Below are 16,389 nucleotides of genomic sequence, written 5' to 3'. Positions count from 1 at the left end.
TAAAGCACCATGACTCATGCTAATAGCTAATTTGAGTAAAATAACTTGCATAGTCAATCAAAGTCTTTTAAAAAATTACTTAAGAAAGTATTAAAACTTTAAATTTTGCATTCAAAGCATTCAATAATCAGTCTCCTTCAGTTGCCAATGGCCAAATAAAAACTTAATTTAAAAAAATGATGTGACTTACTTTTGTGAATTTGTTTAAATTGTGGCAGTACACAATTGTAGTGCCTGCTAAATGTAAGGCTTGAGGCGATTTGCTCACCTAAAAGCAAGTGACAGTAGCTACATTTAAATGAAATATGTTTGATGAGTTCTTGAATCTATTTCCATTCATCTGCATATGTTAGACAAAAAGCTCATCAAAGGCTTTGCTCTTAAGAGGCACAATGAGCATTCAGAATGCTATAAACAGTATTAGGCTGATGGCTTGCTATAAACTGGTTTCCCCTGGTTTAATAGTGCTGAAAATTAGATGTAGAGCTTGTTAAAATGTTACAAAATATGTGCTGGATGCAGGTTAATACAGTTGTATGTGTATTTTTGTATATTCATATTGATGTAGCATTCTGTGTTGTCTTTATGAGAGCAAATAGTGTAAGTTTTTGTAACAGCATAGTTACTTAGAGCAGTTTTAAGCATATAGGTTATGGTTTTTTTTAAATTGTCTGATTTTTAATTGAGAATAACACTTTTTGAAGGAATAGCTTCAGACGAGTTGTATTTATGCAGACCGTACTCTTGATTTGGCACTTGTTTTTTGTTTATCCATTTTATGCGTCTCTTTTGCAGCCTTCTCGGGAATTAAAGCTCGCTCCTGAGAAAAAATGCTTGCTTCCTGTGCCTCTTGATGACACAGTGCAAATGCAAACGGTGATTGGTGATTTTTCAAAGGAAGATAAAAAGCTTTGATAATAACGTAGTATACAGAAATATTGTAATAAAAACATTACCTACATTACAATTTTAAAGATGTGAATCACCTACAGGTGTACTGTACTGTAGAATAACTTTAGGTCAGTGTCCTAATTTCGTCCTCTCAATTACCCAGTTGGCCTAATGTGCATTATACTAAAATGTTCGTAGAGACACATACAGTGTGGCATGAATTATTAGGATTTTTGACCAGCTTTATGTTTGTTTGTTCAGCCGGGTGAACCTGGAGACACGCTTTACCACCCAAGAGAAACCACCAACATGAGAACTCAAACAGTGGCCTCTTACTTCAGAGTAAGATTGTTTTCTCTCTTAATTGGAGTTATCGTCATTCAAATTTAGGTTCCGTCTTTTTTGCAGAGATGTATTGTAGACAGCTTTCTCTATTTTTCTTACCAACATTGTTACATAAACCTTTAATCAAGCTGCCTAATGTGGTTTCTAGTACTCTCTGATGGACCTGCTGTCCAAGATGGTGGCAGGGCAGCCTCACTTTGTTCGCTGTATCAAACCAAACAATGATCGCCATGCCAACAAGTTTGACCGGGAGAAGGTCCTGGTTCAGCTGCGATACACTGGAGTGCTGGAGACCGCCAAGATCAGACGACAGGGCTACTCGCACCGCATCCTTTTTACTAACTTCATAAAGAGGTCAGCAGGCTCTCACTTCACACCAGGGCTAATTCAGAAAGAAGTAGATTCTTTAAGTGTATGATGTGTCTTGGCCCTTGTATTAGTGTCCAGCTGATTACACTGACTGTTACAGGTACTATATCTTGGCTTTCCATGCTCATGAGGAGCCAGCTGTGACTCCAGAAACATGTGCTGCAATACTGGAGAAGGCCAAGCTGGAAAACTGGGCAATGGGTAAGACAAAGGTAAGTAGAGATATTTTCTTTTTTAACTGAATATATTGTTATTTGCCTTTTCTTACGCTAATTACATTTACTAGTGCCCCTAAAAAATGAAAATTAGGGGGCACAGTTATTTTTTCTTAAAGAAATATTATTAATGCATCTATTTTTTAAACATTTAACATAAACCTTCTGGTATGCATAAGATGCAGGGGCAAACTGACTTAACTGGGACATTACTAAAGAATTTTGAAACATAAGATGTACTTGGGACCTAATAAAGGACAGGGATGCATTGTGTTTCACAATTTTGAGTGGCAGCCTAATTAATGTTCACAACCTTTAATTACAACCTGAAAGTGAGATTAGATAGAACTTAATAAATCATCCTGAAAGAAATTTTTATGTCAAAGATGCTCAGTATATGTAGTAAAAATGGATATATAGTTAGCAGCAGAAGATATCAAATGCTTATTAAATATATACTTACATACTGAAATAACATTAGCCTACTGACTAGACTGTCATCAAGTTAGTCATGGAAAAACAGCTGATATGACCTGCTTTTTTTCATTTTAACAGGCGAGTCATTCATACCGGTGCACCCAAATCATTCGCACACTCTGTAGCAGGGTCTATGAAGGAGTAGCAGGGTCTATTAACAGTAACAAATCCCCTTTGCAACCTATGGTATTGTATGTTATGTAGCAATCTGGCAATAGTGAGTGGGAGCATGCCGTTGAACCACAAGAGCTGGGTTCAAGACCCCAAACTCTCAATTTAAGTGTCACTGAGCAAGACATCGAGGCCAAGTTTTACCAAAGTTTAGCGCAGGAAAGTGTTTCACTAAAAAGGCCAAAACAGAGTCCCATACCATTCACTTACTGTGTGCAATAGCTTCCCAAAAGCACTGACTAACAAAATAAAGCCCATGTGAGCTTGTTTTGATTACACAGTCTCATTATTATGCCCACAAAAGAGCCATGAAGACAAGGCCATGCAAATCAAGTCTGCACCTAATTCATTAACACTCCACAACTCTATAAATTTCTTGTAGAACATGTAAGATTGTTTGTAAAGTTGTTCAAACATAGAAGCAGTAACATTACTGCAAGACACTGGAATTGTTTTAGCAAGTCAGATCATGTCGAGGGTAATTAAAATAGTTTTGATATGGTGAACAGTAAGGTGTTTTATGTGTCCCTACTCTCAGGTGTTCCTCAAGTACTACCACATTGAACATCTGAACCTGATGGTGCAGCAGGGCACACAACGGATCATTCTGCTCCAGGCTTATGTCCGAGGCTGGCTGGGAGCCAAACGATACCGGCAGATATTAAAAGAGCGAGAACAGAGTGCTCTGGTGCTGCAGTCAGGTCCGAAAACTGTACACTCTGCTCAATGACTTGTTCATGTTCTAGTAGATAAAAGTTATTCTAATGCTTCCCATGCCTGCTTTGATTTTTGATTCACAGCTTACAGAGGTCATAAAGTTCGGAAGAGGGTGGCTGATGACAAAAGCAAAGCAAAGTTTGAGGCCTTCATCATCCAGTTTCAGGCTGGTAAGAACAATCTGAGATGGAATCAGCTATCCAACACAATTTAAGCTTGGTGTGTATCACATTGGTTTACGTTTCCTTTGTCGTCTTCTTCAGTTTGCAGGGGCTATCTTGCAAAGAAGAAATACAAGGAGTTGGTAGATGAGAAGAACAAAGCTGCAACTAAGATACAGGCCCGGTACAGAGGGCACAAGGAAAGGAAAAGCTTCACAAGAAAACAGTATGAGAGAGAGGAAATTTACACAATATAGCAGTGAAAAAAAAGATGGTAAATTGTTTTTTGACAAAGATGTACCCATTTTTTTGTAGGGAAGCCAAAGAAAAAGAGAAAGCAGAGAAGGCCCTTAAAGAAAAAGAAGAAGAGACTCCTGAACCAGAGAAGATCACCAATGAAGAAAATTCCACTGCTGCCGATGAAGAAGCGAAGAATGAGGAAGAGGAAGCTAAGGCTGCCGTGGTTCTCCAGAGCAACTACAGGGGCTACAAAGAGAGAAAAAAGTTTAAAGAGAGAAAAAAGACAATGGCTGGGACTGAATTTGAGTTACCATCAAACGCAGTGGTGGAACAAGAAGGTGGGAAACAGTCTACCAGCAAAGAAGAGAAAGGGGAAAAGACAACTGATAATCAAGAGGAGAATGACGAAGATGAAGAAAGTACGTATGAAGCAGAGGAGAATGATGACAGTGATCACACACAGGTGCCAGAAGATGACGAACATACAGAAGTGGCAGATGAAGCAGTAATTGAGGACGCACCAGCAACAGATGCTGCAAAAGAAGGGCAGGAGGAGGACAAGAAGGAGGAGAATGGACAAGAGAAGACTGCAGGTGAAGAGGCCATCGACATAGAAGAAGAAACCAAGGCTGCCACTGTTCTCCAGAGTAATTTCAGAGGTCACAAAGAGAGGAAGAGGTTGCAGGATGAAGGCAAGATCCCAGCAAAGAAACAAAAAGCAAGAAGTCCTACTGGTGAAAAAGAAGTGTCCACAGTGATTAGCCCTACAGGTGATGAAGTGTCTGAAGTTCAAACACCAGAAGAAGTCTGCAGCGTGGAGACAGAAAAAGAAGAAGACGAGACCAAAGCAGCTGTGGTGCTTCAGAGCAACTTCCGCGGCCACAAGGAGCGCAAACAACTCGAGAAGGAAGGAAAGATCCCTAAGAGGAAGAAGGAAAAAGAAGTTACACCAAAACCTCCAAAAAAAGAAGAACAGGTAATGCAGACAGAAGAATCAGTGCCAGAATCCCAGCCTTCTGCGGAGAACCTGGAGGGACTGGACGAGGAAAAAGCTGCTACTGTCCTTCAGAGTAACTTCAGAGGCCATCGGGACCGAAAGAAACTGAAAGCAGAGAGAGAAACACAAAACAAAGCAAAAGTTGAAGCTTCCAATGATGCAGAAGAGGAAACTAAAGAGGAGGTAGAGGAGGAGGCCCTGGATGTCACTGACGTGGTGATAGAACGTAGAGAGGAGACAGATGCTGAAAAAGAAAGACTGGAGGAAGAGCAGGCTGCAGTGAAGATCCAGAGTAACTTCAGAGGGTACAAGGATAGGAAGAACCTGAAGGCCAACAAGCAAACAGTGCAGACAGAAGCGGCACATCTAGAGAGCTTCTCCAAAGAGGTAATATCATTAAACCCATTTTATTTTGTACCCAATCACCTCTCCAACTCAACCTTTTTTCCCACTCAAATATTTTTTTTGTCAAATCTCTTCAACAGATCACAAGGACTTCTCAGGACTATTTGGCCCTGCAGCAGAAGTTGAATGAGATCATCCAGGCCCATCAATCAAACCCCGAGAACAATGGCATGTTTGTGAGAGGAAAAGCAATCAATGGCTATGCTCCCCAGAATCACCAATCAAGTAAGATCATTGAGATTGTTTCTGTGAAAAACAGATTATAAAGCAATAAATATAATGCATAATGTAGGCATGGATTGACCTGAGGTTAATGTGCATTTTTGCTTCTCCTTTCGAAGCCCTGAGCCATCAGATAATTAAGAAAGACAGGCTGCCTGTTTAAGGAGGAAATCTATTCTTTTGGTCTATTCATCCTTCACTAGAGTCTTTTTAGATTTTGCTGCACTGAGGTTATCCCTCACAGACACACAGCTAAATGGAGTTCAGACACATTCACCCAAGTATGTCAGAGTGCGACTTTCCTGCCACACTAAAAAGAAAAGAAAGGATTATGTTCAAGCCTTTTTTGTCAATACCCAGGATTTGTTCAATTTTTATTATTTCAAAGTTAAAGGTGGCAGCTTTTTCCACACTGCGCTTGTTTTCTCTATGTAAAAAATGATTTTTAAATTTTTTTTATTACCATCTTCTCACAGAAGAAGGCGATGTTATCGACGTACGCCGTTCTCTTTTCTCTCTCGTGAGGCTTGATTAGATCAGGAAACCTGGGAAAGTCAAGTGCCAAAACAGGAAGTGCTTCTCTACTCAATGTGTCATCAAAAATAAAATTTGATTTGCACAGGTGATAGGTGTAATTGCTTTTAGGGTGGTGAGCGGGGGGGAGACAGCAAATTGAAAGTTCACCGTCTTTGCAGCTAAATGTCACAGTTGTCATGAGAAAATAATGTGATAATTATGTAATAATACCGATGATTGCCTTTCCTTGACAGGCACCATGATTATTCTTCCATTCATTTGATCGTCTGTGGCTTTTTGAGTTTTATTACAATATATAGAGTGTAGGCTTACAATATCTTTACATTTTTTTATGTGGTATGTGCACTGAAATGTCAGTTACACAGCAATATCTATGTAAGGTTTTCTAACATTAGCCACCATAAGCTATGGTCATATCAAACTGAGTAAGGTTACATTTTATGGCTTATAAATTCAACTTTTCATATGTAGGAGGAGGATTATAATTATTTTTTCAAACGTCACATAGTCCCACTTTGACGTTAACCAAGTATTTTAGTTGCCTAACCTTAACTATACCTTAATCACAGTTTTTGTCCTAAGCATGATCTTTCGCCAACCTTAAACATACTGTAGCTGCCATGCACAGATATTGTGGTAAAAAAAAAAAGTTAATGTTGGCATAGAACACAATTCAGGGTTTTGCAGAATTTTCCAATATCAGTGCTCTGTAAACATTGTTAAAGGAGCACTTAACGTGTTAATTAGGGAGCTTTAGAGGCATTAGTAGGCAGATTGTTAAGTTAAACAGAGCTAGGCTAGCTGTTTCCCCCTGTTTCCAGGCTTTACGCTAAGCTAAGCTAACCGGCTGCTGGCTCTAGCTTCAAATTTACCATGCAAGGAGAATGGTATTGATCTTCTCATCTAACTCTCAGCAAGAAAGTGAATGAGCGTGTTTCCTAAAATGTCCAACTATTTATTTAAGTGAAATTCATTTACACACAGCTGCAAGTGCACTTTTAGATCTGCTTCTATCTGATTTGAAGTTATTGAAATTTTTACATACATTATACATATATTACTCTGCATAGAGTTTCCAGTAGAGTAAAGTGTTCCTTTAATCTGGGCATGTTTGCCCTTTACAGGCTTTTCTTTAGCACAGCACAATGCCTGAGGTAAAGTAGAATGAATTATCTGTGTTATGTCCAAGGGCTACTGCAACTCCCTACAAAATGCTTTTCAGCTCCACTAGGTCATTTCTCCATTGACAATACTAAGCTGTCCTCGTAAATTTCACTGACATAATAAACTTAATCAGAATCATATGTGACACACACAATGAAAGCAGAGGAATGCCAGTCATGTTGTTCTTCATGGAAAAGGTTAAATGTTAATCACGTTTTGTGAGCAAGCATTTCCAACAATTATGGCAGGAATTGATAAGAGGGTGTGTGAAATTGGCTTTACTTGTTTGAGCAATACAGAATGACCTTTAGATGGAGTTGTCCAATAATATTGCAAACTTTTCATCTCCTTTACCTTAGAGCTTCTGCACACAATGGATTGTTTTTTGCCGTGTGTTTTCCCCTTGCATGAACAGTGATTAATAATGAGTAACAAGCAAAGGTCATTGTAATATGTTAATAATTGCAATATCACATGCCCAAAGAGGAATATTGTAATAGTATATCAGTCATGACAAATATGATAGATTGCTACACACCCACCACAGTATGGAAGATGTTATGCATGAAAAGCTGCTTCAACTGGTCACAAGCACACGTCTCTCTTTATGTTCAATACAGTGCTGGGAATCAAACCTCATAACAAAAGCTATACAGTAGGACACTTTGTTTGTGTCAAAGGCTGTTTCACGTAATCTCTGTTGGAAAACACTGACCAAAAGTCTTATGGTTAAACGGCAGTGTGTACGAAGGGCAGTTCAATAAGCACAACAGAGTCAAAGGTCAGCATGGTGTCAGATCACACTCAATAGTCTCCAGTAATCCAACCAACCATGTGTAATGATCCCACCGGCTCTCGAGCTATTCGACCACGATGTTGTACTTTTAAATGATAGACAAAGCCCTGGACTGTTTATGTAGATGTAATCACTGAAATAGATGGCCAGTTTTATGCTCGCTTTTGCCCAACCTCCTCTAAATCCCATCACAGTGAAAAAAACACCATATCACTTCACATCATGTTGTTAAGGTCACAGGTTTTTGCAGACATTATCACCACCTTCACTCAAATTTAAAGTAGGACAGACCACCTTACCAGACTACAGACGTCCACGTATCTTAACATGCCCGGTTAAAGTCCAGTCAGGGACCTTTGTCATTCTCTATCTCTCTCTCCTGTCATCTCTCTACCTGTCTTCTCTCTAATAGAGGGGGAAAAGCACTTTGAGTAATAAAATGTTAGAAATTAATAACCTTTAAAAATAGCCACTCAAAGTGGACTTTGTATTTAAAGACCACTTAACATAACACACATAACATAAATACAGATGTACCTGACTTTTCTGGTGCAGCTCCAGTTGAGAATGTAAAGAAATATGACATTATGAAAACTGTACTGGGAGAAATCCATCACAGAAAAGATAGGAAAATTTTCCTATTGGAAAGAAAACATTGGAATTTTCCCTCCTTAACATTAACCTCAGCGATCCATAATGCAATGCAGATGCAAGCCAATCATAAACTCAATATAGATATCCAAAAACTCACCTTTAATTGACAGCTACACTTTTACACTTCTTAAAAAAGTTGAAAGGTATTCTGGGAAATGTAGGAAATGAGATAATGGGTATACCAAAAAAAAAAGTAAAGTGCACTTGGGGTCAATTTTCCTTTTAGTGTCCATTCATGTGCACACTTGTAACAGGAAGAAGTAGCACATCTGTCCCGAGCATCTTTTATCTAGAACAAACAGACCAGTTTTAACTGCTCAGTACAATCAACGTAGTACTACTGTCTGATGTTTTTAACCGTCTTTGTTACTTCTCAGCCGACAAAAGACTGTTGAGGACCCCCCGCAGGACCCAGCAGCCGAAGACCCTCAACACACCAGAGGACTCCACCTATTACAACTTAATTCATGTGAGTCATAGAAAGAGATGGAGAACGATTTCAGATACTTACTCCAACAAAGCTTTGCCGTCTGCTTCCATGTGACACTGTAACGACTTCCCCAGCTATTGGCTTCCACAATGCACTATTGATTGGCAATTTTTCTCTTTCTGCTGTACTCTTACTCTTACATATGTTCCCAAGGCAAGACATATCAGCCTATTACAAAGTTGTCTGGAAAAGTATGTTGCAGTTTCTTTAGTACATCTGACAGATAACAATTTATTGAGCAATTTGTTTTTGTACTGAAGGCAATTCCTTTGTATTCAGTGTTTTTCTTATGTAACTATTTGTAATGTTTCATAATTTCAGCGAACAATAGCTCAGCGCAAAGTTGCTCTTTTTGCAGCACTTAAGGTTTGTTTATAATGCCGTCAGTTCTGTTTAGTTGACCTAGTTATATACTGTAGATACAATATAATGCATTTAATCGATAATTTAATAAATTAATAATGACCAGAGATTTGATAAAGAGTAAGAAACTTTAGCAATAATTATGCTTTTTTTTAATGGTTTGTTTCAAACCACAAAATGTGATTGATCAAATTTGTAAGGCACTAATCAAGATGTGATATAATTTGGTCTCATGTATTGGAGCGAAATTTCACTGAAAATCTTTGAGGTAATAAAATTTTTTATTTTAGAAATGCTTGATTGAAAAGTGAATAATTGTAATAAAACAACCTCTAAGACAACATTGGTTCACAACATGGGGTCACAAGGGGTCACATGAAAAAGGTGAGATGCCATGAGATGATAAACAGTACAGGAACACAAAAATCATGATTTATTCTAAAATTTAATCTTTGTTTTTTTCTGTTAAAGGCAGGGTATGTGATTCAGGAGAAATACAATAGCATGACAAATACCATGATATAGAGCAAACAATGACACAGCAAGTAATGTAACTAACGTTAGCTACTGTAGGTTGTGGGTTAGAAAACTGTCCCTACAGTTGCTGCTGCGAAGCTAACAGATAGAGAGGAGACTGTTTCCCAGAACCAGCACAGCAGCTCCAGACAGCGATACTCACAACTCTCCTGCTACTGTAGCAAACATCACAACAACAGCATATCTTGGCAAACTAGAAAGTAAGCTGAATCTCCATGGGGAAGTCATTTAACGTTACCTGACACACAAATCATGGCTGGAATAGTGTTGTGTGGCTCGGTCCAGAAACAAGACTTAAGACTCTACAGGCATACTAGCAGCTCTGTGAGGTTGTAGGCACAGCAGTGCTTTAAACTAAATGCTAACACTAGCATGCTAACATGCTCACAGTGACAATGCTAATAATCTGATGTTTAGCAAGTATAATGTTTACCATGTTGACCACCTCACTTAAGCATATTAGCAAGATAATAGTTGTTAATTAGCACTAAACTCAAAGAACAGCTGGGAATGTCATTGGTTTTGACCTGATACCACAGATATCAACCTCATGTTGACGCTAGAAGACATGTCAGGAGATTGCCAGTGTCATTAGGATTCATCCATTCATCCCCTAGCATGGCTAAAATTACTCTTTGGATAACTGGTCACAACTTGTAAACTTAAGCAACCCTTTTGCTTCGTATTCAGGGGTTACAAGTCAAAAGGTTGGGAACCACTGTTCTAAAACCAATTTCTTTTTCTTTACCTGAACACAGAGATAAGGAGTGTTTGACTGACATGTAGTAATTTGTCTTCTGTCTCTCTCGACTCAGAGGTCTGTCCAGGATGATAAACGCAAGCCCAGGAAAGAGGAGTAAGTGGCCAGTTCTTATTTCAACCTAATTTTAACAACCTATCAGTACTATTTTAAGAGGTTGGCCTACTGCCTGCTTGCTTGGCACACAGGGTTCAGAGTAATGACTGTAGCCAAGTGCCAACATAAGGGCAGTGTCTGGGTCAAAACTTAATGATCTGCAGCATTTCATACATCCTCATTGAAATTAATTAGCCTCATCTTTCACCATGGTTACATTGGCTAGACATACTCATAATTTAATGTTAGGCATCAGAAATATTTGGTATGGTGGTATGTAAGATGTTTCATGTACATTGCTAAATGTACCTGCAGATCAGATCTTTCAGACACAAAAGCAACTAGAAAGTGTATGTGCATGTGTGCATTCATGCATATGTATGTGTCGTATAGGCCGAAAGGTGAGAGTACCGCCCAGAGTGAGGGGGTGAAGATAGACCGATAGGAGCTGGCTGAACAAAAAGGGGCCAGGGTACTTTATCACAGCAGCCTGAAGAGACACATAGACACACACACACAGTGTTACACAGCTCTAAACATCAAGGGTAATAATTTGTTAGCAGATAAATAAAGCCAGCGATGGACAGGAGCAGTTTACATGCATCATTAAGGATGAGAAGGTCAACAGGAAAGATAGCATTTCTGGCTAAAGCTGACAGCAGAGGAGGATGGGAGATGGGAGAGCATGGGTGGTAAAAGGAGTGAAAACTGAAGAGTAGACAGAGGTGATGATAGTAAATGGGAGTAAAGACATACAAAAGGAGATATAGGGAGGCAGAGATAATCAGAAACAGTGATTGTGAACCTCAAATATCTATATTTTATTGCCAATATTAGAGCAATGATGTCTGTTTTGTACCCTCTATCTACAGATCATAAAATCTTTTATATTTGCCATTTTGAACACTTCTGCCATTCCTGTGGAAAATTCCTCTGTGTCAGGGAAAGCAATGTCTTGTGTTTCCAACAGTAGTTTGTTGAAGATAAAGAGAATAGGGAAAATTGGGTAGTCAGCATGAGCAGTGAACCAGGGATGAACCAGCCCCTGAACCAGCCCTGGTTCAGCAATCAGGGCTGAACTGGTTCTCTAGTGGCTGAACCAGGCCTAGGCAGAAAAAAAGAGCAACTACAGGTTACAAAACTACAAATTTCAGAGTCTACAGCCATGCTAGCAGCTCTGTGAGGCTGTACTCAGGCACAGCATTGCTTTGAGCTAAATGCTAACATCAACATGCTAGCATGCTCATAATGGTAATGCTGACATTCCGATATTTGGCAGGTTTGTTTACCATGTTCGCTGTCTTAGTTTAGAGTTAGCATGCTAAAAACATTAGCTAATTAGCACTATATAAAAGGTCAGCTGAAAGTATTAGGCAAATACAAATTTTGACCTTATGATGGCACCAAGTTTTTATTAAAAGTTATTAAAGGCTATTACAGTTCATCCAGGAGGGGAACATGGATGTCTGAACTAAATTTCATAGCAATCCATCCATCCATCCAGTTGTTGAGATATTTCACTCAAAACCACAAATGTCAACCTCACGGTGGCTCTAGAGGATCACTAAAGTCTCTAGGATACATTCTCTGAGAACCCTGAATGTCTGTGCAAAATGTTGTGCCAATCCATCCCACAGATGTTAAGATATTTCACTGGATAAGTGAAAACTTGAAGTAAGGGACCTCTGATAAGGGGAAGATGTAACCAGAAAAATATTACCACTTTAACTTGAGTACCATATCATCACAGAATGGCTTGTTATTGTCAGAAACTCGTAATTTAAATATAAAAAGATCAGCGTTTGTTCATCACAATGCCACTTAAGCCTACAAGCTTTACTTAACTTCAATATTACTTAGGAAATCATTTTCATCATATTGATCCAGATCTGTGTGTAAAAAGCTGATAAACATTCTTTTGAAGGAGTCAGTGTCATCAAGGTTTTCCTCTCACACTGCTGTGTCAATCACGTCATTCAGCCAATATTCCAGGGTTACGGGGAGATAGTTACGACCAACGGGACATTTTCATTTCAGCCTCAGAACAGCACATTTATCATGCCTCATCAGTGCAATGATTGTGTGTCTGCAGTTATAAGGTCAGGACAGTTTACTGGACGGTGTTGACACTTGTTATGTTGCAGCACTGTAGTCATGAAGACACTGATTTCCAATAGCGGTAGTCACATATGTTAATAATGTGTGAAACTTATTGACCTCCTCATGGAAATACACTTTTTCTCGCTTCTGTTCATATGGAGGTCAGAGCGTAGGTTCAGCTTCCGAACAACATCCCTGGAGCTGACAGGACTTACTTATAGGACAGTGACACTACAAACAAATGCTGATCTTATAGAATATGATGCATTGCTGTAGATTAAACTACCTAACAGTTTATAAAGCAGTTAAAATTAGCTCAACCTTAAACATCTACAGCAGTAAAATGCAACATATACATTAATACAGCAGTAATATTAATCCAGAAACATCATATATAACAGTAAAACACTGACGGGGACCATTTCACTGTAGAATGAGTAGTTTTACTTTTGATACTTTAAGTACATTTTGCTGATAATACTTATTTTACTTAAGTAATGCCACTATGCTGTTGGTCAGTTAATTGTCAGGCAAAAGAAGTGTCTCAAAATAAAGCCCTACCAGGTCATTGACTTGAATACACAACATATACTATATATTACCATATTTTAGCCTTTAACTTCTCAATGGAAGAATTACTTTTTCTAAATTACTACCAAAGCACACTTTTGAAGAAGTTAAATCAGCTAGAAGGCATCAACAAAGACCTAGAGAGCATTAGGATCTCAAAAAGCAGCTCAAGTGTGGGAGGAAACACACAAAACAGTAAAAACAGGAGAAGTAAACCTCATGTTTCTGAGTGCATTGACCCAGTTCTAGCCATATCTGTACAGTTTTTGATGTTTAAGAACAGTGTTTGTTCAGAGGGCAAATGAGAACTAAAAAACCACCCCCCTTTTGTCAGCGTATTACAGATCAGAGATCAAACAGGCTTTATATAGACCACACCTACTGAGGCAAACAACTGCAATCAAGACAAGAGATCACAGGTGTGTCCTCTCTGAAAAAGAAGTTGGACATTACAATATCATGAATGAAAACATAATATCTTGACAATATCTAAATGACAGCCTTATCAGAAATCAAATAGATACCATTTCTAGTATATCTTCAGAAATTAGCATACAGAATCAGATGAGAAGACTAAGTCAAACAAAGTTACAAAAAGTGAAAAAACAACATTTTCCTCATTAGAACAGGAAATCTAGACGTCCTTTAGTATACTACACATCCACATAAACAATAGACACATAGTCTTAAACAAGACTGTGTTGTTTAAGTAAAAAGCCTTTGTCTGATAATGTAGCTAATCAAACGTTTTAAGGTAAATGGTAAATTTTACATCTGATACCCACTGTCATGTTTATTAAAAGTGCTTTGTAGTAATATATTGAGATATTTTGTGTCCAGTTTTAGTCTCTGTGAGGGAGGACACACCTGTGATCTATCGAGTCTTGATTGCAGCCGTTTGCCTCAGTTGTTGTGGTCTGTATATTAAACCTCTTTGGTTCTTGTCTATAAGAACTTGACAAAGGCCGCAATGCATCAGTGGGGGGTTTTTTTTAGGTCTCCTTTATCTCCAAAACGGCAATTAAATTCTTCTTTTGTGTTTGTCGATGCGTGTTAAGGCTGAATTGGCACCTCAAGTTTTTTTTAAATAAATGCAAGAAACAAATATGAACTTAACACAAAAAACTAATAACAGCTTGATTTTCTTACTTCAATTTTATGCTGTCCGTGGCTCATTTTTTCATTTCCTATTTGTGCTCCAGTCCAGGAAAGCTGCTGGATGTAGATGACCACTACTACCGGGAACTGTCCACCAGCAGGTCTGAACCCTCCATCTCCACAGAGGACACGTCGCTCAGCAGCACGCCTGAGAGAAGGCACTCTGTAGAGAGGAGGCGGTCAATGGGCAGGAGGCAGTCTACAGAGCAGAGACCAGCTGCTGCCAGTAGACAGACCAGAGAGAGGGCCGTCACTGAACCAAAGCCTTCCAAACCTGCCAATGAAAACAGGTATGTCCTTCTCCTGTGTCCTTGATTTAAACAAAGCATTGATTTCTGTAAAGGCTGATACAGAGGATGGTCCAGTCAGAGAAACAGTTTTGACTGATGAATCTGGAACGGCTCTCTCTCATAGTAAGTTGGTTCAAAGATGAACATGAACAAAACGACTATCATTTTAGTGATCAAACCTGGCACAATGCTTCAATGTGGCCAATCATATCAGCTCCTATCATCCTTTTTAAAAGCAGCAGAGAGTTAACTTCCTGTTTTGAAGGCCCAGTGTCCCAGAACACTGTTCAGCACCCCGAGGATGCATATTATAAGCAGACCATTACCACGATTTCCATTTATAATGACACACATTTCGTTATTTTAATTTGCACCTTTTTCAACCACGCCTCATGATTTTCATCAGTGACTGGAGCTGGCTCAGTTGTCATCATGTGACATAGATCAAGGTTGTGAATGTCCTCCTTGGTCTTTCTTCAGCTGTCCAGTGATGTGTCTGTGTACACTGACTATATGATACAATATACTTTAATGTATCTGCAGGGAAACAGTACTGCTGATTCACAAACTACAGTTTAAAAAGGTTGCACACACTAATGCCTAATACAGAATATGGGAAAGAATGGCAATCGTGAGGTACTTGTAATTAGCTTTATTTATTTTTTGTTTGTTTCAAAATGCCACACCTGCATTTCACATTCCAGTTGGTTAAAGGACACATAGTGACAAATCCATGTACACATTTAATCTGTTTTCCAGTTCTGCCTGGACACTGCCTCAGACAGCCCATGCACATGATAAATCATTGCTGTGGATGATAAACAATATGAAATCTTTCTCCTGAACATGAATCTTTTCATCTCCTTTCTCATTTTGTTTTTGTTGTTTTGTTTGTTTTTTTGAGTCTTTGCGCTCTCTTTGTGTTGAATTTCACTGTTCTTTCCTGTGTAGCGTTGACAGGCGCTCTGTTCCCAGAATGCCCTCCACAGAGAGTCGTACTGAGGAGAATCCGTATGACTTCAGACATCTATTGAGGAAGACCTCCCAGAGACGAAAGCTCATCAAACAGTACTGAACACATGACTGAACTTTTTTAGTCATTTGGCACATAATTTATCAAAATCTGAAGCATGTTACACACTTTGTGGCAATGTATTAACATATATCATGCTATATGATATATGACAATGTGATTCATCACAGCTTCCTCAAAAACCTTTGAAACTGTTTCGTTACGGAAATGAAAACTGCATTGATTATAAGTCACCACCAGTCTAATTAATCTCAATGCACCATAGACGGAATGAAGGTAAATGTAAATAATAAAATGCTACACCCTTTAAACTTGCTGTAAATGAAGGTTTTATTAATTTGTAAACTAGACATAGCTACTTTTCTTTATCAATTTCCTGTCAAAACTGTTTTTTTAGTATTGTGGTTGAGGTTGTTCATATCATTTAATTATTAAACAGAATTGTATAAAATATCTATAGATCATGTAAATACAAAAGCCATGCTCTTACACTTGAAAAAAATTGCATTTCAATTCATTTTGAAGAACGTATCTTTGGAAAATCAGCTTCAGTGTTGTCATGTTGTAAGAAATGTATATTCCCTTCTCTGTTATCTGTTTTGTTTATTTAAACATAAAATACATAAAATTC

General features: G+C 38.5%; 1 protein-coding gene across 5 annotated transcripts in view; it reads left to right on the top strand.

The window, feature by feature from the left end:
• Positions 1–16,389, top strand: part of myo3a (myosin IIIA) — a 67,050-nt gene extending 50,661 nt beyond the window's left edge. For 3 of the 5 annotated variants that reach the window (XM_044176845.1, XM_044176847.1, XM_044176846.1), the window contains exons 26-38: positions 796–876; positions 1,153–1,233; positions 1,385–1,590; positions 1,706–1,817; positions 3,007–3,169; positions 3,269–3,355; positions 3,449–3,572; positions 3,662–4,970; positions 5,069–5,213; positions 8,739–8,830; positions 10,567–10,607; positions 14,480–14,725; positions 15,677–16,389. In XM_044176845.1, the coding sequence (XP_044032780.1) occupies positions 796–876; positions 1,153–1,233; positions 1,385–1,590; positions 1,706–1,817; positions 3,007–3,169; positions 3,269–3,355; positions 3,449–3,572; positions 3,662–4,970; positions 5,069–5,213; positions 8,739–8,830; positions 10,567–10,607; positions 14,480–14,725; positions 15,677–15,800 (2,811 nt within the window). In that variant the 3' untranslated portion in view covers positions 15,801–16,389. The remainder of the gene's footprint in view (positions 1–795; positions 877–1,152; positions 1,234–1,384; positions 1,591–1,705; positions 1,818–3,006; positions 3,170–3,268; positions 3,356–3,448; positions 3,573–3,661; positions 4,971–5,068; positions 5,214–8,738; positions 8,831–10,566; positions 10,608–14,479; positions 14,726–15,676) is intronic. The other 2 variants (XM_044176850.1, XM_044176848.1) reach the window with 1 other exon arrangement.

This window comes from Siniperca chuatsi, linkage group LG19 (genome assembly GCF_020085105.1).
Source record: "Siniperca chuatsi isolate FFG_IHB_CAS linkage group LG19, ASM2008510v1, whole genome shotgun sequence".
Lineage (NCBI taxonomy): Eukaryota > Metazoa > Chordata > Actinopteri > Centrarchiformes > Sinipercidae > Siniperca > Siniperca chuatsi.
Note: the sequence above shows the minus strand (reverse complement) of the source record. Positions and strands in the feature narration are given on the sequence as shown.